At 43.9% G+C, this 23742-nt stretch overlaps 1 protein-coding gene and 1 long non-coding RNA gene across 4 annotated transcripts in view; one reads left to right on the top strand and one right to left on the bottom strand.

Annotated features, from left to right (window-relative positions):
• The first annotated feature begins 2636 nt into the window (after positions 1-2636).
• On the top strand, positions 2637-22497 carry LOC120404262. 2 transcript variants are annotated; one of them, XR_005597894.1, is made up of 4 exons: positions 2637-2709; positions 11173-11267; positions 12137-12184; positions 22399-22497. It is a non-coding gene; the product is annotated as an uncharacterized LOC120404262 (long non-coding RNA). The 2 variants fall into 2 exon arrangements; XR_005597893.1 differs by lacking the exon at positions 22399-22497 and adding an exon at positions 12354-12450 and having other exon boundaries at positions 12137-12236.
• The window catches only part of PTPN21 (protein tyrosine phosphatase non-receptor type 21), a 51167-nt gene continuing 39954 nt past the window's right edge, over positions 12530-23742 (bottom strand). For both annotated transcript variants that reach the window (XM_039536440.1, XM_039536441.1), the window contains 5 exons: positions 21575-21796; positions 19579-19707; positions 18972-19206; positions 18353-18513; positions 12530-17444 (listed from right to left, as the gene is read on the bottom strand). In XM_039536440.1, the coding sequence (XP_039392374.1) occupies positions 17316-17444; positions 18353-18513; positions 18972-19206; positions 19579-19707; positions 21575-21796 (876 nt within the window). In that variant the 3' untranslated portion in view covers positions 12530-17315. The remainder of the gene's footprint in view (positions 17445-18352; positions 18514-18971; positions 19207-19578; positions 19708-21574; positions 21797-23742) is intronic.

Below are 23742 nucleotides of genomic sequence, written 5' to 3'. Positions count from 1 at the left end.
ACTAGCTGAAAGTGACTCATGATTGCAGGACACAGAACCTTCATAAGAGCTGGAGTGAGACTATGGAAATTACTGTCCCATGAAATTAGGATCATCATCATGTTCTATTTAGAGCTAAATTCAAAACTCACCTCTTCAGCCAGCTTTTCCACGACAGCACCCTGCTCGCAACAACATTCACACTTACTGTGACCATTTGGGGAACCTACACATGGTGTATGAATTCTGGATGATATTATGCTGTTGTTACTATGAAAATTGCTGTGTCATGAGTGCCTCTCTGTCGTCATGTATCAATCATTCCTGATCAATCTTTAAAACCTACCATACTAGAGACAACAACAGATTAATTAAGGACCAGTAGCATCTGAATAGGCCTGACCTGGGGAGAACAAACGAGTAATTGCACCCTAAGAGAAACAGTTCTCTCTAACTTGTCTGCTGGGAGGGGTGGAAATGGAGCAAGAAGAAAATTCCCAAAGTGGGATACTCAATGGTTATAAAGGGACTCACAGGGGAAAAGACTCAGGGCATGGCTACACTCGCAGATGTAGAGTGCTTTAAGTTAAACCAGCCCTCGGAGACTGCAGCAGGGAAAGTGCTGCCGTGTGTTCACACTGCCACCTGCAAGCACAGAGGTGTGGCCACATTTGTGGCACTTGCAGCTGCATTGGGAGCGGTGCATTATGGGCAGCTATCCCACAGAGCACCTCTTCCCATTCTGGCGCTGTGGCTTGTGGGAAGGGAGAGGGGTGGTGCGGTGCGGTGCATTCTGGGTCCTGTCCCAATGCCCCGTGATGCATCGCTTCGCATCCCAGCAATCCCTGTGCTTCTGTCCACATTTGGCACCATCTTTCAACATTTTTTTATATTGCGCGCTCTGTCTTCCCTTTTGGTCTGCGGTAATGGATCCTGAACTTGTGAGGAATATGCTGATGGGTCTCACCAGCACATCATGAATTGCAGTCGAGTTACTCCTTAATCTACAAACTGACAGCAATGAGTCCAACGATGATGTCAGCTCGCATAACGCATACGACATGAGATTGCTTGTAGCATTCACAAACATGCTCGCCACAGTGGAACACTACTTTTGGGCTCGGGAAACAGGCACTGAGTCGTGGGATCACATCGTCATGCAAGTCTGGGTTGATGAGCAGTGGCTGCAGAACTTTCGGATGAGGAAAGCCACTTTCATGGGTCTGTGTTCTGAGCTCACCCCTACCCTGCAGCACCAAGACACGAGACTGAGAGCTGCCCTGCTGGTGGAGAAGCGAGTGGCTATTCATTCTGGAAGCTAGCAACTCCAGACAGCTAACCAGTCGCTAACCAGTTTGGAGTGGGAAAGTTGGCAGCTGGAATCATGTTGATGCAAGTTTGCAGGGCCATTAATTGCATCCTGCTCAGAAGAACCATGACTCTGGGCAATGTGCATGACGTTGTGGCTGGCTTTGCACAAATGGGTTTCCCTAACTGCAGAGAGGCGATGGATGGGACACATATTCCAATTCTGGCACTAGAGCACCTAGCCTCTGAGTACATCAATCAGAAGGGGTATTTATCTATGGTTCTCCAGGCACTTGTGGATCATCGTGGGCGTTTCATGGACATTAATGCAGCCTGGTCCAGAAAGGTGCATGACGCATGGATCTTTCAGAACACAGGCCTGTTCAGGAAGCTGCAAGCTGGGACTTTCCTCCCAGACCAGAAGATCAGCATAGGGGAAGTCAAAATGCCCATTGTGATCCTTGGAGACCCCACTTACCCTTTAATGCCTCAGGCTCATGAAACCCTACACAGGGGGCCATTCCCTATGTCTCAGTGAATATTTAATTATGTATACAAAGTGGAACAGCTCCAACAGGAGAGCTTGAGCCACTCACCCTAGAATACGCAATAGGCTGCATGTGAGGGCCCTCAGCTAGGATGTGGGAAATCTCGGTTCAAGTCCCTACTCCAAATCAGGCAGTGCAAGGATCTGAAAGCAGGTCTCCCACATGCCCCCACCAATTGGTTATCATGGGGTGGGATGGGTCCCCAGGTGTGAGAAAGGGTTGATCTGGCTTAGGTGCCTAACTCCAGGTGAGGGTTGCTGGCTAAAGATCCTGAGTGGAGATAGGCACCTCCCTGTGGCCTGTCAGTCAAGAAGCCTAAGGCCTAGATCAGGGGTCAGCAACCTGTGGCACGCATGCCAAAGGTGGCACGCGAGCCAATTTTGCCTGGCATGCAACTGCCAGCCAGGGTCCCGGCCGCCGGCCCCGCTCAGCCTGCTGCCAGCTGAGTGAACAGAACCCCAGGGTGGCAGGATGCTGAGTGGGGCTGGCGGCCAGGACCCCAGACCGGCGGCAGGTGCACCCCCTGGTTCCCTCCTCACCATGCTCGGGTTCTGGGGCTCCCAGGACTGTGAGCCGCCAGGCTGCGGGGCCCTGAGCCTGCTGCAGGAGGGGCGGCGGCGGCAGCTCACTCTCCTGGGAGCCGCAGAGCCCAAGCACAGCAAGGGGGGAACCGGGGGAGGGGCACACAGGGACTGCCACCCGCATGCATCTGCTGCAGGAGCCCCCTGGGGCTGCAGCCTGGGCAGCAGGTTCTGTGGCTCCCAGAAGTGTGTCCCACTGCCTCAGCACTCTGCGGGGGAGGGGCTGTGTGCACAGCAGCCCAGCAGCGTGTTTTGTCTCCACGTGGAGTCAGCGTCTGACCGGCATGGGCATAGTAAGGGTGTCCTGGGGGGCAGTCAGGGAGCAAGGGGAGGGTTGGATGGGGCATGGGAGTCCCCGGGGGTCTGTCTGGGGACGGGGGTGTGGATAAGGGTTGGGGCAGTCAGGGGACAGGTAGGGTCCTAGGGGGATAGCTAGTGTGGGGGGGGCTCAGAAGGGGGCAGTCAGGGGACAAGGAGCAGGGACGGTTCGGTAGGGGGTGGGGTTCTGGGGCAGTTAGGGTCAGGGGACAAGGAGCGGGGGGGTTGGGAGTTCTGATGGGGGCAGTCGGGGTGGGAAGTGGGAGGGTATGGATCAGGGCGGGGCTAGGGCAGGGCTCTCACCTCTTTTTGGTTGTCGAAATATGGTAACCCTAGGCACGGGGGGGCGCATGAGGGCTGGCGCTGGTCTGGGGAGCAGCCCCTGGGGTCTATAAAGGCTTGTTGGGATTTGCCCCTCAATGAACCGATGTGTGGGGGGGCGCAAGGTGGAAGTTTCACCTAGGCAAAATATGCTTGGACCGGGCCTGCCCCAGGGGGTGCGTGCACCCCAGGTTAAGAACCACTGCACTAAACGGATAAGATCTGCATTTTAATTTATTTTTAAATGAAGCTTCTTAAATATTTTAAAAATCTTGTTTACTTTACATACAACAATAGTTTATAGACTTAGAGACCGACCTTCTAAAAACATTAAAATGTATTACCGGCACGCGAAACCTTAAATTAGAGTGAATAAATGAAGACTCGGCACACCACTTCCGAAAGGTTGCCGACCCCTGGCCTAGATCCATGTGAGTTAGGTGTCTAAGTTCCTTTGTGAATCTGAGCCCCATCTCTTTCCTGAGCATTTCACTCCTGGCTAGCTTAGGCAGCACACTGCTTAGCATGCTGGCTTCTGATGACCCCTCTCTTAGGCACCTGACTCTCCCCCACATTGTATGGAGAGCCTGGAGGCCTAACCTGAGGCCATGGCATTAGGCCCAAGTCCCATTTGTGGAAATAGGCCTGGGCTACCTTTTGAGTTTGACTCCACACATTTATTAGACTTAGGGTGACCACCTGTTCGGAATTGGGCGGGACAGTCCCAAAATGCAGAGTGCAAGTCCCGGTCCTGGGCTGAATGACTCTGGGACAGCATTTGTCCCAGATTCCCTGTGGCGTTGCTCCTCCCCTGCCCAAGGCTCAAGGGCAGCACCTGCCTTTACCCGGGATGGGGGCTGGGGTGGGCCTTAGCCCCCCCCACCCCAAGGCCCTGCCCCCTGCTCTTCTTCTTCCCCCTGAGGCTCCACCACTGGCCAGGCCAGAAGCCGGAGCTGGGCAGTAGTAAGAGCTGCCGAGGGAGCCCAGGTCACTGTGGGGAGCCCTGGACCCTCCATCTGCCCTGAGCAACATGCTCCGGGGGGTGGGGACACAGGCTAGGGCTGCTCTCAGGCTCCCCACCCAGGGCAGGTGGAGGGTTCGGGGCTCCCCACAGTGGCCCAGGCTCCCTAGGCATCTCACAGCCCAGCTCCAGCTTCTGGCCTGACCAGGGGTAGGGCCTCAGGGGGGAGAGGAGGAGCTAGGTACAGAGCCATGGAGGGAGCAAGGCTTTTGTGTCCCAATTTCGCATTTTGAAAATGTCACCCTAGCTTGACTAGAAGAAATAATTGTAGTGAGAGCTTAAAACAGGGTCTATGTTTTGGAACGGGAACTGCAGGAAAAGAAAAACTTTAAAATGGGCATTGTACACTGACCCGGAAGCTAACTTTACTTCAGTGTCCACATATCAGGCTTCCATGACATTATTCCCTTGACAAACTGATGTTACAGCCCAACAACTAAATTATGGAAAATGCCCTGTACACCGTGCATGAGAGAAGCAAACAATTCCCCCAAAAGCACGGAAGTTGTTTGCCTTCCTGTCTTTGGGTTAGTGGGGAAATGCCCATTTAACCAACCTCTATGTTTCTATGGCGACCATTGTAGTGAAACTGCTTATTCAGTGGTGAGCAGGTTCATGAATGTGTTAAGTGACATAGGCTGCCTATTGGTTAGATGGTTGCAGTGGGGGTGGCATAGTGAGCTATTATCATAACTGGAAAATGTATCATTTATATCTACTTTATAGCTGGCATTGGTCACTGTCAGAAGACAGGATACTGGGCTAGATGGACTATTGATCTGGCCTAGTATGGCCGTTCTTAAGTATTTCAGTCATAGTAGCACCTCGTTGTTGCTTCTGTTGGCTTAGCTCAAGGATTAGCAACCTTTGGCATGCAGGGAAATCCGCAGGTGGGCTGAGACGGTTTGTTTACCTGCAGCGTCCGCAGGTTCGGCCGATCGCAGCTCCCACTGGCCGCGGTTCGCCATGCCAGGCCAATAGGGGCCGCAGGAAGCAACATGAGCTGAGAGCTGTACTGGCCACCGCTTCCCACAGCCCCCATTGACCTGGAACGGCAAACTGCAGCCAGTGGGAGCTGCGATCTGCTGAACCTGCGGACGCTGCAGGTAAACAAACCATCCTGGCCCGCCAGCGGATTTCCCTGATGGGCCGCGTGCCAAAGTTGCCAATCCCTGAGCTAAGCCAACAGAAGCAACAACAAGGTGCTACCATGACTGTGAAATATATAATGGCCATACAGATACTGTGTTTTTGCAAAGCTACAGCACATAATCTATGGGTAAAGATGGAATTTTCCTGGAGTTTGTCAACTCACTCTGTTACGTAAGTTACAAATCATGATGATATGGCTAATCAAATTGGCTGCAAGGGATTTCATACACAATTAACCCTCGACTCTTCTATCCCAATCTTTTTATATCAAGTTATTAAGGTTATATATTCCATAAACATATCTGTAAGGCAGTTTATCACCACCACTCAGTTTCTAATTAACATTACTTTCAGAGCTACTGAAAACAAAATTTTCTAGGGAGGTCAAATGTTATCCCTCCCTTTCTAATTTTTCATTGAAGGGAACTGCTGGTATTCATAATTGAACATTCTTAATATTACTCTCACTGCATAATGCAAAATGGACTATGAGGTGATAATGGCAGGGCAGAAATCATGAGGCTTTTGCTGCAAAGAGGATAATTATTAATATCTTTAATTTGCAATAGCAAGAGATTTACCATCTCCTTTAGGTTTCAGAGTAGCAGCCGTGTTAGTCTATCTGCAAAAAGAACAGGAGTACTTGTGGCACCTTAGAGACTAACAAATTTATTTGAGCATAAGCTTTTGTGGGCATCCGAAGAAGTGGGCTGTAGCCCACGAAAGCTTATGCTCAAATAAATTTGTTAGTCTCTAAGGTGCCACAAGTACTCCTGTTCATCTCCTTTAGGTGCATTACAGTATCTGCTGTAAACTTTAGGAAAGGGGATCTGTTATATTGAATGTATCTCTGCCATCACATCTAGGAGTTAGGAAAGTATTTAGACTGATCATAATTAAGTTCACTGACTGCTTTTTTCAGTACAACTCAAACAAAATCCAAAATTGCTTCAAATATTTATTTCCATGGCAAAAATAGACTGATATATTCATTTCACATATATTACATATTCAGTAATACAAGCTTTTCTGTCTATGAAACACAATTTGTACATTGTTTTACAAACCAATTTCAATTTTACAAGAATTAAAGCTGTACTGATTATACATTTTTACAGTATTGATGGCAATACAGCAAAACATACATATTAACTAGCTTGATACTCGAAAAATAATACTTGAAAATCCACATGTGCTACTGTTTAAACAAAGTAGTGTATACATCCCTGCATACTGGCTCGAAGGAAAAGGATGCAACTGGGGCCAGATCCTGCATTCCTTTGCTACAAGCTGTTGAAACACCTTGACTCCCACTAACTTTAGTGAAAGTTAGGCAATCTCAGCAACTTGCAGGAATGCTTAGTCAGAACCTAATGAGTGTTCAGAACTTTGCAGGATCAAGACCCTAAAACTCCCACTGAAGTCCCATCCAATCTCAGCAATACACTTGACAGGCATTTTGGGTATAGAAATAGTTCAGGCGAGGGCCCTGTACATGGACTATGTTTATCATCTTTGTGAGAATTCTCTAGCATTAGCAAGGAGATGGACTGGATGATCTAACAGATCTTTTTCCATCTCTAAATTCAATGATTCTAGAAAGCCGGTGTGCTGAAAGTTTCTCATTATAATACTTTCAAGTCTAAGTTTTACTTTAGCGTTTCCCAACAGAAAAGTCATCTAATTTTCCTTTATAAGGTTAGGCATCTTCTGAAACAGTGCTTCATAAAGATGATTATTTGGTACGATTCTGACTGCTGAATATTTGAAATAAAATAATATGACAAAGTTTATACAAAACAATTGTCTAGCCTGCTGCAGTGCTGTATCTGTTGTCATCTGTACAAAGGAGCTAATGAATACATCAAATTTAATACCCACCTCCCATCATCATTTATAGCCAAAGAAAGAAAACCCGAAGAGAAAACACAGTGGAGGCACATCCTTCATTTCACAATGCAGTGTCTTGTGGAAAACCGTGACAAATACAGTCAAAGCTCACTTACTAACTTTTTGTTTTAAAATGCACATTAACTAAAAAAAAATCAATTTTTTTGTTAAGTACAGAATCCCTGCTGATTAGTAAAAAATAATATACATGACCAAAACAGAATGAACCAAATTAGCTGGTCCCAACAGCATCTTAGGGTAGGTCCATACTTACCGCGCGGGTCGACGCGGTGAGTTCGACTTCTCGGAGTTCAAACTATCGCGTCTAATCAAGACGCGATAGTTCGAACTCCCCACGCGCTCCGGTCGACTCCGGAACTCCACCACCGCGAACGGCGGTGGCGGAGTCGACCTTGGAGCTGCGGAGTTCGACCCTGCTGCGTCTGGACGGGTAAGTCAGTCGAACTAAGGTAGTTCGACTTCAGCTACGCTATTTGCGTAGCTGAAGTCGCGTACCTCAGTTCGACCCCACCCCCCGTAGTGTAGACCAGGCCTTAGTAATAAGGTTTGACTGTACAGCCATGCCTAAAAAAAGCTGTGAAAGTTTGTGTGATTTATTTGAAGCATTAAGATCACTGTGTGTGCTGCACTGAAATATGACTTCTATGTTCATGGTTAAATGCTATAGTCTAAGGGCCTAATCTGAAGCCCAGCCTTAACCTGGCACAATGTAGGTCAGCCATGTCTACTGTAAATACTTGACTGCACCCAGAAAGCATGTACCTGAACATCTAAATGACTTTAAGTGCACACACAAATAGTTGCCAGTGCAAACACTTATTTTCCCTTGCTGTTTGCAAGTGTAAAACCAGAGACCAGTGTTTTGCAGACCCTAAGTCTGTAAACAGAAGCTGAGCTGATAAGTTGCACAGAATAAACTTGCAAAAGAGAGTTTGGTTTTTTTTAAATAAACACAGCCTCTGAACTAAAATGTTCAGCGTTTCAAAAAGCACTCTTTTAAAAACCCCGCAAAACCAGAATCTGACTACATAGTCACTTATCCTACTATGTCTCACAAAACATCCTATATGAATCAAACCTTTCTAGCTGCTCTAGTGTCGATAAAAATTGTTCCAAAACCTTCTCCATTTGCCTCTAGCCCAAGGGTCGGCAACCTCTGGCACACGGCTCGCCAGGGTAAGCACCCTGGCAGGCCGGGCCAGTTTGTTTACCTGCTGTGTTTGCAGGTTCAGCGGATCGTGGGTCCCACTGGCCGTGGTTCACCACTCCAGGCCAATGGGGGCGGTGGGAAGCAGCGCGGGCTGAGAGATGTGCTGGCTGTCACTTCCCACAGCCCCCATTAGCCTGGAGTGGCGACCCACGGCCAGTGGGAGCCGCGATCCGCTGAACCTGCGAACACAGCAGGTAAACAAACTGGCCCAGCCCGCCAGGCTGCTTACCCTGGCGAGCCGCGTGCCAGAGGTTGCTGACCCCTGCTCTAGCCACTCCCTGCACTCTCACCCCCCATTCCACATGTCAGAGTTAGTACAAGAGACATAGATTTGGAGAAACTCTCTTACCCGCTTATCCTTTTCATTTTGCAAGAGTCTACAGATGGAGAATCCTGATCCACTGTTTTGACCTATTTTAGGTATCTGTGTTTAAATTTAAAAGGAGATGTGAGTATTTAAGCTCTGTGGACCTTATCCTGCATCAGTGCTGAGTGCTTTCAACTGCCACCATTGATTTCACAGAACTGAGGGAGCTCAGCATGTTGCAGGATAGAGTTTGTAGATGTGAATCAAATTAATTTGCAATTCTTTGCAAATTTCATTGTTGGACTGGTCATTTTTATGGACTGACATCGTCCCATCCCCTCACCTGCTCTAAGAAAACCTCAGTTTCTAAGAATAATATTTTCCACACTACTTCTATAAATCTCTTTGAATGGCAGTTTCACTTCTTTGATAAATGAAATAAAATTATTTAATCCTTTCCTTAATTTATTAGCATCACGTTGGGGGGGGGGGAAGTTCCCCCCGTATGTGAAACACTTAAAAAGCAAGTGAGTGAAATTTGCTTTGTGTTTACCTTATTTCTTCACAGTTTACAATCAGCCCAATCTTGCAAAATGCCCATGACTTCATTAACCTGGCTGCAGTGTTAAGACAGAGGCACCATAATACAAATACCTCTTTGGAAGGTAATTGATCAAGCACCTGGAGACTGATCCAGAGAAGTCACTAGAAAGATACCCTCCCTCTCACCTCCATTGACTTCAATGGGCTTTGGATCAGCTGTTTAATGATTCTTCAGCAGCCGAGTATGGCTTCTGGTAATGAAAAGTTAAATACGAATAGTTCTTCTTTCACTACTCAGTCCTGCTTATTAATTTAAGAAGCTACTTTGGCAGAATTCCCCGCATGCCCTTAAGTATTAACCCAGCAATACACATGCAGGAGATAGAAAAACCCAAATACACTAATAGCAAAATGATGTTCTTTCAGTTTAGTCCATCTATTTGATACGTATAACACTCTTCTACATTTCTCTTTGAAAATACTGATTACAATTTACTGCTGCCTTTATAAAAAAAAAAATAATCATGGGCTCTGCTTTGCTAAGTTCCTTGTAATTAAATGTATTTTTAAAAATATCCATAGATCCCTAGAGTTGTATTTTTAACCTGTTCACTTGTGTTATTACATGCACAGTGGACACTATGGCCTAAATCTGGCCCAGCTATCCACAGGGGTGGACATTCCTATATGCAGTGCTACCACCACATAGTTCTACTGTGCAGGATGCGGAGAAGCGACACAGAGGAACTGTGTGTATGTCATGGAGTAATGCTCCATGGGACTCATGCCACAGAATTAGAGGAGTGATTTACAGCCTGATCCAAAGCCTACTGAGTCACTGGGGATCTTTCTATTAATTTCAAAGGGCTTTGGATCAGGCCCGTAGAGAAGAGCTTGTCCATGACTGTACAGATCCACTGGCCAAAACTCTCTCATCAGGGCCACTGGCCAAAACTCTCTCATCAGGGGAGTGCGCAGAAGCCATTGGTACAGCCTCCAATTTTTTTTTAGTGATTCTTAACTCAGGCCTGGTCTAAACTACAGAGTTAGGTCGATGCAAGGCATCTTTAACTACAGAAGTGTCTACACTTAAATTGAGCTCCCACCGACATAACTGCCCACTATGCCGACTTAATACTCCACCTCCACGAGCAGCATAGAGTCAAGATCGATGTAGTTTGGTTGATGCTGTGTCAGTGTAGACACTGCATTGCTTACATTGACCATTACTGGCTTTCCGGAGCCGTCCCACAGTGCCCCACACTGACCGCACAATCGATGCAAGTGCTCTTGATGAGGATGTGCACCGCTGACAAAAGAAGCAAAGCGTAGACACGCACTAGTGATGTAATTACTAGAGTGGCTGTATGCCAATGTAAGTTAGTTCGACTTAATTTTGTAGTGTAGACATAGCCTCAGACTTTGCAGAGTTTGATCCTAAAGAAGTAGTTTCCATTTAGTCCTACAAAAGAGAGAGTGAAGTTTGACAACGTATTTCCAGTAGCAGCACCCTTAATTGTCCCTGAGAATTCTGAAATTCTAACTCTGAAAAAGAGCAGTATCTTTTCCCTGCTATTTATTGCAAGATCATCTTTATTCAACAGACTTTCTGTAACAAAGAATACAGCGTAAACTTTAATTATATATGTATTGTAGTTTCTCCCTAGTATTTCAACATCAGTAAGGTAGGAAAGTGGATTTGGTGAACCTGGACCCACTTGGAGTAGAATTTTAAGCCTTTGGCAAATAAACGGATCTGCACCCCTGGCTGGGGCTGGGTTTAGCAACAATTCCCTTGTAATGCTCAATATTCTATGAAGAAACATGGTACAGATATCCATACAGTTTGCATGGACAAATGTGTGGTTTTGAAGGTTCAAAGCATTTGAATGCTAATGCCTGAGTATACATTTAAACTTAAACACAGTTTCTTAAAATTGCTGTTGAACTAATTAAGTTTCATTTTGGTACAGAGAGCTGTTGAATTTCATTCTGATTGATAAATCTTTTGGAGAGAAACGGGTTGGCTAGAATGCTCTCAGAGCTGGATCCAGCAATTCTTACTCATGTGAGTAATCTCACTGATTTATATGAATGTTCATGCTGAAGTAAAGTCTATACATGAAAGAACTGCAGAAGTGGGCCCATGAAGCCAGATTCTGAGAGGTGCTGATAAACCATTTGACATATAAGTTGCAGGTAGTTTGTAGGTTAGCAGATGTGAATTATAGTGTGCTTCATCGTCAGTGATTAGTTTCCTCTGGATCAAGGCATTGTTCCTGCCAGGTGTGGTTCTAGTTGGGCAAAGACGTGGTAAGCATGTTATCTTAGTCCTACAGTTAAGAGGAAGAGAAGGTTCTCTCTTTTGTGCTCAAACTCATTTTTCATCATCATCATGATGTTCCTATTACGCCTCTGGCGTTTAGGGCAGCAACAAAGCTCCTCAACTCCTGTCTGTTTCTGGCAAGTCTTTCAATGGTTCCCCAGCTGTGCTCCAAGTTTTTCAGCTCAGCTTCCACAGCTCTTTGCCATGTTGTTTTCCGACGGCCTGGTTTTCACTTGCCTTCAAGTGTCCATCTTATTGCCGCTCTGGTGATGGAATCAGTTTCCATCCGAAACACATGACCAATCCATCTCAATCGCCTCCTGGCAATGATGGTGCTCGGATCCTCTTGGCTGCACTATGTCAGTAGATCTTGGTTTGAGATCGTTCTGGGCCAAAATATACGGAGGATTTTTCTGAGGCAAGTTATACAGAATGAAGACTGTTTGGACATGTCATACTTTCTCATTCCTCAGCATTCTGCACTATAAAGTAATGTTGAAAGTACGCAGCTCTGATAAATCTTGAGTTTGGTTTTGGTTTTGTATGTTGATGATTTCCAGACTGTATTTAAGCTCCTGAAGGTGTTCCTGGCTTTATTGATTTTGTTCCAGATGTCCTGGCTTGTTCCACCGTCCTGGCTGATGGTGCTGCCCAAATATGTGAGTATTTCCACATCGGTGAGAACATAATCCTCTATCCGTACTGGTGATGGTGAGGCAATATTATTTCTTATTATGTCTTATTGCAGTTCATTTTCAGTCCAATTTGCTGGCTGAATGCATTGAGTCAATTTGTTTTTTCTTGTATATGGTGTTGGGTATGTGATAGGAGAGCGAGATCATCTGTGATGTCCAGGTCTTCAAAGGATGGGTGTCCGTTTAATGCCTCTTGGCATGTCTACTGTTGTACACTGCATTACCCAGCCAATGGAAATGTTGAAGAGGATTGCAGACATGACACACTCCCTGAAGTACTCCTGTTTTGACTTCAAAACTGAGCTCACTGTGATCAACATTGCATGTAAAGCTGAAATAAAAGCTTTTGATGATGTTGATTATACGTAAAGGGATTCCATATGCCCGCAGAATGTCCTCTGGTGTCCGTGCTTTGTCATGGCGGGACAGTTTGTGTGCTCTCACGATCCCCAGAGTCTGTGTCGGCGGGGGCTTTTTGCTCCTGGTAGGTTCAACCATGCCGGATTGATCTGTGGGAGAGGGGACAGACAAAACAGACACCCTGGTCCTCCAGGTTGAGGGTTAGGCACAGAGCTAACAACCCTGTCCCGTAAAAAACAAAATATGTTACAGAAAAAAGTGACGGAGAAATCAACCATTACTGTGTGTAATGGCTTTCAGGAGTCAATGACCCGTATGACTGCCAGTGGTGACAGCCGAACGGAAGCCACTAGCATGAAGACTGAAGTGCTCAACACCAAGACAAAAACCAGACTTGTTTTTTGGAACATACGGACAAAGTACGAAACAGGGAAGCTAGCTCAGGTCACAGCAGAGATGAGACGCTACAGCTTACACATCCTGGGTGTCAGCAAGAGCAGATGGATGGGATCAGGAAGATTAACAACAGCCTCGAGAGAAACTTTGCTGTATTCTGGATGGGATGATGGACAACACCATGAGGGTGGTGTTCTCCTTCTGAAGAAGGGAGTGGAGCATTCCCTGCTTGAATGGAAATCCAGCAGCAGCAGACTTATGAGAGCCAGACTGAAAGGGAAACATAATATCACCCTGATTCGGTGCTATGCTCTGACAAATGACAGTGATGAAGAAGTAAAGGACAAATTCTACCTTACATTATAGGCAGAGTTAGAGAGAGTACCACACCACGACCTACCGTCATGGGAGACCTGAATGCCAAGGTTGGTAAGGACAACACAAACAATGACGGAGCAATGGGAAGCCATGGGTGTGGCACCATGAATGAAAATGGAGAGAGGCTTGTTGGTTTCTGTAATATGAATGACCTAGTCATCGGCGGAACTCTATTTCAACATTGTGAAATTCACGAGCTAACATGGTGTTCTCCAAATGGCAGAGATAAGAACCAGATTGACCATATCATGATCAATGGCAACGATTACTGATAGATGTGAAAGTGAGAAGGGGTACAGATGTTGGTAGCAACCACCACCTTGTGACAGCCTCCATCAAGCTAAAACTGAGAAGTGTGGGTCCACCAAACAAGGGACATGGACATTATGACATTGACAAGCTAAAGGCCCCTGAAATACAGAAAGCCTTTGTTTTCCAGTTAAAGAACAGGTTTCAAGCACTTGCAAACCTTGATAAAGAGGAGGGGAATGAGATAGCTCAGTGGTTTAAGCATTAGCCTGCTAATCGCAGGGTTGTGAGTTCAATCCTTGAGGGGGCCATTTAGGGAACTGGGGTAAAAATCTGTCTGGGGATTAGTCCTGCTTTGAGCAGGGAGTTGGACTAGATGACCTCCTGAGGTCCCTTCCAACCCTAATGGGGGGGGGCAAAGTAACAGCAATTTATAAACAGAGCAGTGATGCCTGTCTAGGCTACAGGCAGAAGGAAGGAATTGATTCCACCCAGCATATGGAATGCCATAGAAACCAGATGAGCCCTGAAGAAGAGTTTCAGACACAAAATCCCAGAAGCTAAAGAACAAATACCATGAGCAGTATAGCAAGGCACACTGGGAAGTCAAACGCCTTGTGAGAGTGGACAAACAGCATTACATTGATAATCTGGCAACACAAGCAGAGGATGCTTTTTTTAAGGTCAGGCTTGACAAAGCCCTGGCTGGGATGATATAGTTGGGAATTGGTCCTGCTTTGAGCAGAGGGTTGGACTAGATGGCCTCCTGAGGTCCCTTCCAACTCTGATATTCTATGATTCTATGATGCAGCTGCTCGTGATGAACAAGGAACAGTCTACAAAATGATGTGGCTTATCAGTGGTAAACGTCAGACACCAACAAACACTCATCAGGGACAAACAAGGCCACCTACTAGCAACTGAAAATGAACAAGAAATGCACTAGACAGAGCATTCCAAAGAATTGCTGAACACGTAGCCACCTAAAGACAGAGCAAACATCCAGGAGGCAGAAGATGATATCGACACAGACACTCCAACTGAGGAAGAGATCATTCAAGCCATCAAATCCTTAAAAAAGGGAAAGCTCTTGGCAAGGATAACTTGAATGTAGAATTGTTCAAGATAAATCCTGAGTTAGCAGCATCTATCCTGGGCCCTCTATTTACATCAGTCTGGGAAAGGGAAAAAAAGTGCCAGGTGAGTGGACCAATGGGGTTATAGTGAAGATACCAAAGAAAGGAACTCTCAGTGACTGTAATAACTGGCATGGTTTCACACCAAGCAAAGGTATTGTGCAAGATCATAGTCCAGCATATATCGGAGGCAGTCGATAGCCTTCTCAGAAAAGAGCAAGCTGGTTTTCAGAAAGGGCGTGGATGCACAGACCAGATCTTCACTTTATGAAACATAATAGAACAATGCTTAGAATGGCAACGGCAACTCTACATAAAACTCATTTTACCAAAGGCAATACGAGTTGGAAAGGGCACCAAAACACTCTACATGGCTCTTGCAATCTACCCCATAGTAATATAATTTGTGGTGGGGAGTGATATTTTAACACTGGCATTTGGACCTTGTCTATCATTTTGGGAGCAGATCATTACAGAGGAAACTGAAGCAAACCTTTATTATCCTTTAATTAAAAATTGCACATAATTTTTTCTTGTGAAGGGAGCTTTTAGTCTCTTACACTATGGCTTAAAGCTTCCTCACAGATAATCAGAAGTAAATAGAACCATCCTGACCATCATAAAAATGACTGACAAATAAACGCTAATCCCATTCCATTCTGTGGAGCAGGTATCTTGGGGTGGGGGTGGGGGACAAAATGTTTGTCTGTCTGTTCACTGACTGGTCCTCCAAAGATTTAGGGATTCAATTGACCAGTAGCCATCTACAAACAACAAAGAGTGCTTTTGAATCGAGCTGTTTGTCTCTAAATCTCAAAGCACTTTACAAAGGTGGGGCAACATTATTACCCGTTTTACAAATAGAAAAACTGAGGCACAGAGAGGTGAAGTGATCTGACTTAGGTCACAGCGAGTTAGTGGCAGAACAGGGAACAGACCCTCAGGTCTCTTGACTTCCAGTTTCATGCCCCATCCAGTCACCATGCTACCATCTTTTGAGCAAAGGAGGTCACTAAAATACCCACATCTCCAACATCATCAATCATCATTTCTGAGTGTTGCTATCATTCTTAGATGGTCTCCAGTATATCATAAACACCCTTAACTCAACAATACGATACAAGGCTAATGAAAACCTTTCTGCTGATTAACAAAATAAGCTCAAGAATTCTACTGTAAATTAAGATATTTTTAAGCTTTTCTTGCTAGAGAGAGTAAAAATACTGAAGTCTTTGCACTAACCATGTGCAACCAAAAATCACATCCGTCACACTTGCACCATCATTTGCACATACTCATTCCCCATTCACCACTATGTAACGTCCTACTTTTAAGTTCTGTTATCTCTCACGTCATCATTTCCAAAGGCTCTTCCTAAATTAAGTTAGGTTAGTAATGGTACTTTAATCTATTAAATGATATACAGTTACAGTTTATATGCTTAGCTATATAAATAAGAGAGCAAAAAAACAAAGTGCTTAAAACATCATTTGCATCCACTTCGATTTCAACCAGTAAAATCAAACTGTCCTTTAAATATATGAATAATACTGAATATATACCTCCTCTTGTCCATTTTGTTACCTAGAACCCTGTAGGTAACTGACCTTCTCTTGTTAATTTACTTTTACCTAAAACCGCTGACAATAACCTCTTCCCCTTGCTGATTATTACCTACAACTCTGTAGGTAACTGTGCCTCTCTCTTACCATTTATGTCACCTAGAAAATGCCTTCTACTTGACTATTTTATTACCTAGCACTCTGCAGGTAACAAGACTTTTCTCTTGCCGATTCCACTACCTGGAACTCTACAGGTACCAACAGTTTCCTCTTGTACTTTTCACTTTTGTACAAATCCTGAAAAGTTAATATGAGTGTCTTCGTTTCTGCTCTTCTCTGAAAACTTGTGCTGTTTATAAATGTATAGCTCTTTGAAGACTAAAAAAATTAAATTTGCTGAATAGAAAAATAACTGTCCTGATGTTTTTAGGTTTCTAGCAGCTGCTGGTTCTGCTAAATGAACCAGAAGAAACCAAGTCTATTTTTAAAAATATATTAGCATCGTTTTAAATACAAAATGGAAAGTAGAGTGAGACTACTTAAGACCTTAGCATTCCGATGGGGCAGTCATACCCCTCGCTATGCAACTCTACAGATATTTTTTCCATGCTCAGAGCTAATGCTCTGTTTTTAAAAAAGCAATTTAGAGACTTAAAAAAAACATAGGTTATTTCCAAAATTGCCCAGTGTACTTTTGGTAAAGTTGACAGTTAATTTACCCAGAGTAACACAATCTCAAGAAGGTGGGCAGGTACTTCACAAGAGCACAGTTGTGTTATGTTAGAACCTTCCTAACATAGCTGAACACAGAAAGAAGTTAGTCCAGTCAATATCTTGCTTTGCAAAGGTCGATACCTTGCACTTGCATTTAACATCCCCACACCATGCCGAAAAGGTAACTCTGCATGAGTTATCTATTCAGAAAAACATCAGAAAGGCAAGTATGCCTGGACAATTGCAATTCTCCTTTTATAAACTCTTGAGATGATTCAGTCCCACAGGAAGTGGTGGGCATCATATAAGCCTAGAACTTTTAAGGAACTGAATGAGAACTCCATAGACGAAAGTGTATTGACAGAGAGTCTGCACCATCATCATCCTCTGCTGCCTCAGCATGTCCAGCACTCTTGGGATGTCCAGCATCTGGAAAAAGAAAGAAGTTAACTGGTATAATGACTGGTGATTAATAAATCTGTGGTTTGTTCTTTCAAGACAGGAGAGATGTATGATCTAAGCACAGGGCACAGAGTCTGTAACTCCTGAGCTCAAATCTCAGCTCAGCCTTGGCCAAGTCACTTAAATTGTCTGCCTCATTTTCCTTATCTGTAGAAAGGGCTTAATACTAATTTGCCTACCTCATAATGAGCCTTAATAATTTAATGCTTGGCAAGTGCTTTGAAGATGAAAAGCACTGCCATGTGTAAATACTAAGTATCATCAGCATAGATACTGAAACTAAGATATACTTTATCACCTTTCAGAGCACATTCAAAAATGAAAAAAGCAACAAGTGCAATAGTCTATAGCTGGTCTCCTTGGGTGATGGCCAGACAGGGCTAACGTCTCCTCTTAATATTTTATTAAACTGTCACACTGTCTTCTACACAACACTAGTATTATAAATACAGATACACCCAGCAACCAAGCAAATCTAATGAAGTGCAGGGACTAAACTGAAAAATGCATCTGTAAAAATTGGTCATAAAGCCAAACTACCAAGATGCTGGGTACCCTCAGCTCCCACTGAAGTCCACGGAATGTGAGGATGCCCTGCACCACACAGGCATTGATCAGCACCTTGCAGGACAGGGTTCCTGAATGGAAAATACATTTTAATGCACACCTGATGCACTAGCAAACACTTTAATGATATTACTAAAGGGGGTGAACTTGTAAGGGTCCTCCCAACCTCAGCAGTAAGGATTTTCCACAGGCCACACCATAAGTGCTCAATAGATCAGGCAGCACAATACTTATGATCTGGGTTACCTGAGCAGTCTCCACATACATATACCAAAGCTTTTATTTTAAAACATAGGCAAGAAAATAACCTCATTGTGTTCCAAACAGGCAATCATGATCTCTGACAATATGACCACTCCCGTTCTTCCTACACCTGCGCTGCAGTGCACCAGTACAGGAGGGTTAGAGCTTTTAGGATCAGCTGTGCTGTTTGTATGGCGCCGCACTGACTGTATCTCCTCCAAGTACGCTGTCAGTTCCAATGGGAAAGAAAAAGACATGTAAATACACATATTACATCACTACCATTGTAACTAACATCAGAGAACAAACTGCAGCATTCCTGTCACATTCCTGACAATGATCATTGATTTACTGAAACATTTTTAACAACCCATCAAAGCAACAGGAAGGATTATTTATTTACTTGGGAGTTTCCCTGGGTGGGGCTCTTGGGGAGGTGATTTATAGCCTAACTCTCTCTTGCTGGAGAGCGATTAAAGTGACAGCATGCAGTGTAATTATGTTTCAATTTATATGGTTTTTAATAATTATGTACATGACCTTAGAGGCAGAAAGACACACATTTCTACAAAAAACAAAGAAGCAATGCAACATCCATCACTGGTGTGAAGAAACCTTTAACATCAGTATGCTCTACAACCATAGTAGATGGTGTGGCTAATGGAGGGGATTAACACAACTTACACAGAAATCCCTTGGGATCCTCTGGGCACCCATGCTCTGGCCAGTCAGTGTACTGCAGATGCCAAACTGTTCTCTCCTGCCCTGTGAGAAGGTGTTTGATCTTCAAGCCTGTAGTTGCATAGCAGCCAGAGTCTGTCCGGAATCGTGTAGTAATCTTAAATCTCCCATAGGTGACAGTGTTGTGCCTTGAGCCAAGTCGGGGCCAGTACCTGAAGCTCTTTTCTCGCCCACCCTCCTTGGAAGCAAAGCATTGTAAACATAAGGCATGAACACACACACACACACGAACTTGCTGTAACAATCCCAACATTTCTACACCACAATGTACTGCTAAAGGGCTTCTCCACAAACTTTGATTCAGACTTAGTAAATGAGGAAACCATTCTAAGACTGAGTCTACACTAGAATGGTTGGCCAGTAGAACTATCTCAGCAAATCTCCCAAGTGGAGACCAGTTTATACGGGCAAAACTTCTACCAGTTCCCTGAATGAAAAACTATATTGGCAAAAGGATTTTTTTTGTCAAAATATCACTCAGGATCACGATCCTAACTAACATTACTATATCTACAAACATTTCTAAGGCAGACCTGGCCTAAGGACCCACCTCTTCTGCTGTCACCATTGCTATAATGGCAATCCCTTGTTCCCACACCATCTGCCAGAAATCCTGACATGTATTCTGCAAAGGGCCCTGTGTAGCAATATAGTCCCACTCAATGCCACTGACAGAGACCTGTAAAAATGCAAAAGGAGAATTTTAAATTACTGGTTACCAAGAAAGTTGTTTGCAAAGTGAGTGACTTTAAAGTTTGGAGTTGGAAGTAACATTTGGGAACCAAATGAGGCCGTTTGTAAACCATATAAATCTGACTCCACCTAGTATTTGCACCCTGTCGTGTTGTAGTCATCAATTTATATAGTCCTTTAAAAAAGTTAAATGAACATTTAGAGGAGAAAAACAACTAGATACACAATATTTTAAAACCAACCATACTGGACAACTGAGGCTACATCAACATTCTTTCATATTGGGTGAATTCCATGCAGTCAGACAAATTAGGCTTTAAAGACGTTTTCTAGCCATTTCAATGCCAATATTACAGTGTTAAAATGAGTCTACACTAGTCAATATGTTTTTCCTCCCAATTTTGATTCGGGAAAGTCAAAATGCTGACTTATAGCTTGTTATAGAGTATGAAAACTGTTCAATACTATGCCAGCCAGCAAAAGGCCATTTAAAAAAAAAAATGTATAACCTTGTTTAGAGCTGCCTACAGATAAGAAGGAGATCTTAACTCTCTTTAGAAGCCTCAAATCATTTAGGACTATAACCCACCTCCCTGTGGAAACACCCACTGGAAAAAGGGAAAAGGGTCCTGGAAATTCTATGAAGTTCACCTTGCAAGAGGTTCCTTATAATCTTTAAGGAAAGAGGCTGGGAGGGGGTGGGGATGAGGGGAAGGGTTATACTATGAAGAGCAGTTTCCCACCTGGCTCCATCTGCTCCCTGCGACCAGCCAGGAAAGTCCCAGCATGAAGCTAGCATTCCTACCTTCTGTGTTCCCAGGCCAGATCCACAGAAGGAGAGGGAACAATAGGGCCCTTAAATTTCAGTTCTTTAGGTTGGGTGTGTGTCGGTCTCTGCTGAGAATGGAGTCAGATTGGGCAATTACAATACCTGACACACACATACCAGCTTTGATCTCGAAGGACCCCAGTGTGCTTTAAGGATTATTGCCCAGCTTTTTACATCCCCAAGGCATTGATTTACCTTCTATTAATGTATGACAAAGAAAAAAGAGAAAGCAACTGGATGAACAGTATATGGCAGATGCCTCAGATATCTGACCATAGAGTCTCTCTCAAGGCCTAAGGGCTTGTCTACACTGAGACTTAATGCGTGGCTAGGCAGGGTTTGAATGTACAGCCCTCTAGACTGTCACTAAGTGGCTGCGTGGACCCTGTTACTGAGCTCTAAAGGTTCCATTGTGTGCTGTGATGTTCTGCTGTTTCAAACAGCAGTACGTCAAAGCGCATTACAGAACTTTTAGTGCATGGTAACAGAGTCCCCACAGTTGCTTAGCGTGTGGCAGGCTACAGTGCTGTAGTTTTACACCCCGGCTTGCTGCACACTAAATCTCCATGTAGATAAGACCTAAGGAAAATCGCTCTTCCTCAAAATAGTGAATATTAGGCCAGCATGAAAAAGGAAAGAGGGACTGACTTACCCACACTCATTTATCAGTCATCAGTTTTTCAACTTCAGTCCTAACACTTCTCTTAGTACAACAACAGTTGCAATCCCCTGCACAGTTAAGAGAAAGAAAAGTCTCTCCCAGCAGTGTCGTGCTGCTCTGAAGCTAGCACCACCAACTCAGGTCTTCATCACCAAGACCCTCCTCATAGCCCCATGTGCCCTGACATTTCAAAGTGCAGAGGTCAGTGTGCTCAGTCAGCTAACCCAGTAAGTCAACTACCCTGGCAACACTGTTAGGCTATTCAGAATTATTGTAACCGAACAATAAAGAGGCTTTTGATACTAGCTGCAAGGAGACTGAAGAATCATCTTGCAAAACGTTCTTCATCAGTGTTAATCTTACCTTAATATGGGATGCATTGATATAGCCAGTGTTGTTTTCTTTGGTTGGGACCAGCTCCACTCTGGCATCATCATAGGGAAGGACATCCTGGAACCTGTTTCTCTCTGCATTTTCAGGGAGCCGGGCTATTGAGCATTCTCCATCCAGGAGCCTTTTCTTTTGAATCTGCTCATACTCTGTAAACACCATTCCCTGTTCCAGCCGTTGTTCTAGAATTTTACACTAAAAGATAGAATAAGATGATTATACAATGCCACATCCCAACTCAATTTTACTCTTAACACTGCAGTGAAAAGAATTTAATAAAAAAAAAAATCACAAATTTCTCTCACTTAATTTTTAAAAGCCTTCTCCAGCTATCACTGTTTTTACAACCACAATAATTCAGGAGTGGCCAAATATTAGGGTCTTTACTCATATAAAACTCTCATTAGCGTAAATTAGTTTAGTCTAAGTGAACATGGAAGAAGAATGTAAGGATATGGCACTAGGAGATGGAGATAGTAAATAACATTAAAAAATTATTCCTTTATTTCTATATAGATAATACAGTCAGACATGGGAACATTTTGCCAAACAAGGTAGTTAGGACAGAGTCTCTACGGGTATTTGAGGCAAGGATAGATAAGTTTGGACAGGGATGTGTACAGTCCTTCCTGCTTGATGTAGCAGGTTGCAGGAACTAATTTAAGAGGTATCTTCCAACTCTATTATCTGGTCAGCTTTGTTGTTCAGGTAGAAGAGAAAAGCTCTCCAGATTCAAAACAAAGTGTTTTGTTAAATGCATAAATTCTGCATACTCTGCAAATACTCTGTTTTATCAGCCTGCAGATGATAAATGTTGAAGATGGCAGAAAATCCTTCCTACAAACTCCTGCTGCAGAAGAGGTATAAGCACAAATTCCTCCTACCATAATAATTCTGTTTTATTTTTAATTATTTTCTGTATTTTTTTCATTTATGTTTCATTAATTGTTTTATTTTTATTTAACAAGACCTGCTGAAACATTTATTTTTTTTCAAAACCAAAATACTTTCTAATCAGAAGACACTTTTGGAATTTCAGCATCTGTTTACCCAAAAAAAAGAGATTTAAACTAGAGAACTATGTGTGTCTCCCATGCATCAGACTCTCACAGTAACATAAGAACAGCCACACAATATGAGACAAATCAACCATCTAGTCTGGTATCCTGTCTCCAACAGTTGCCATTACGAGATGGTACAGAGAAAGGTGTAAAATCTCCATAACAATTCATACATCTGCACACTCACAGGGAAGTTTCTGACTTTCTTCTTGGTCAAGTTCCTACTATGAAATTGACTAGCAAGGACACAGTAGCATGAATCTGAGCTTCAGAAGTATATGTTGAATGAACTTCTTGGTCCTCTAAAAATATTTGCAGTCCTCAAACTGGATTTTCTTCTATTACATATGTCCGAATTGTTTTGTCTGTGCCCTATTTAAATGGTAAACTTCCTGTTTGTACAGCATCACACACAACAGTGCTCAGTGTTATAATAGTGGCAACAATATCTGTTTTTTAAACCTTTCACAGTCAATTCTTTCCTCTAATAGATTCCTGTGGGTGGTACTGGGCAATGGCGCCTCTGCCCTATTGGTTACTGCACAGAGGTCTGCAAGGTTCTTTTGTCACCCTCCTATTTAACATGCACTGCATACAGGGCTGCTGGGAAAGACACTGCAGGGATGTGGATGCAGAGGACACACATCTCTGACTCTTTTTCATCTATCTTATCAGTGCAGATTCCCTGTTTTCCCCAAGTGCTTGGAAAAAACTAGGGTGTGGATAAAGTGTGCTCACTGAAGCTCAGCCATTAATGGTTGTGTCGGTTTGCTAACTTCATTGACAATGTGGTGTTATTTTAGGTCCCCAGGATCTCCTAGACTCCTATGGTGCACCTCTGGCTAAAAATGCCATTTTCTAGCTACATTTGTCCAGAAAATTACAACACATCTCTCCAGTGTGTGGACCTTACTCAGTTATCCAAACCTTTGAGATCCCCAGAATGAATTCCTGTTATGTGCTTGACACTGGATTACCATTTGGAAGTTTGTAGTTGGTGCAGAATGTGGTTTCTCATTGAGGGCTCAGTCCTGCAAAGTCCTCAGTGACCTTCTCAGTGAATTGAGTTAAAGTGGAGAT

This window comes from Mauremys reevesii, linkage group 4 (genome assembly GCF_016161935.1).
Source record: "Mauremys reevesii isolate NIE-2019 linkage group 4, ASM1616193v1, whole genome shotgun sequence".
Lineage (NCBI taxonomy): Eukaryota > Metazoa > Chordata > Testudines > Geoemydidae > Mauremys > Mauremys reevesii.
This window is presented reverse-complemented; position numbering and strand designations above follow the sequence as displayed.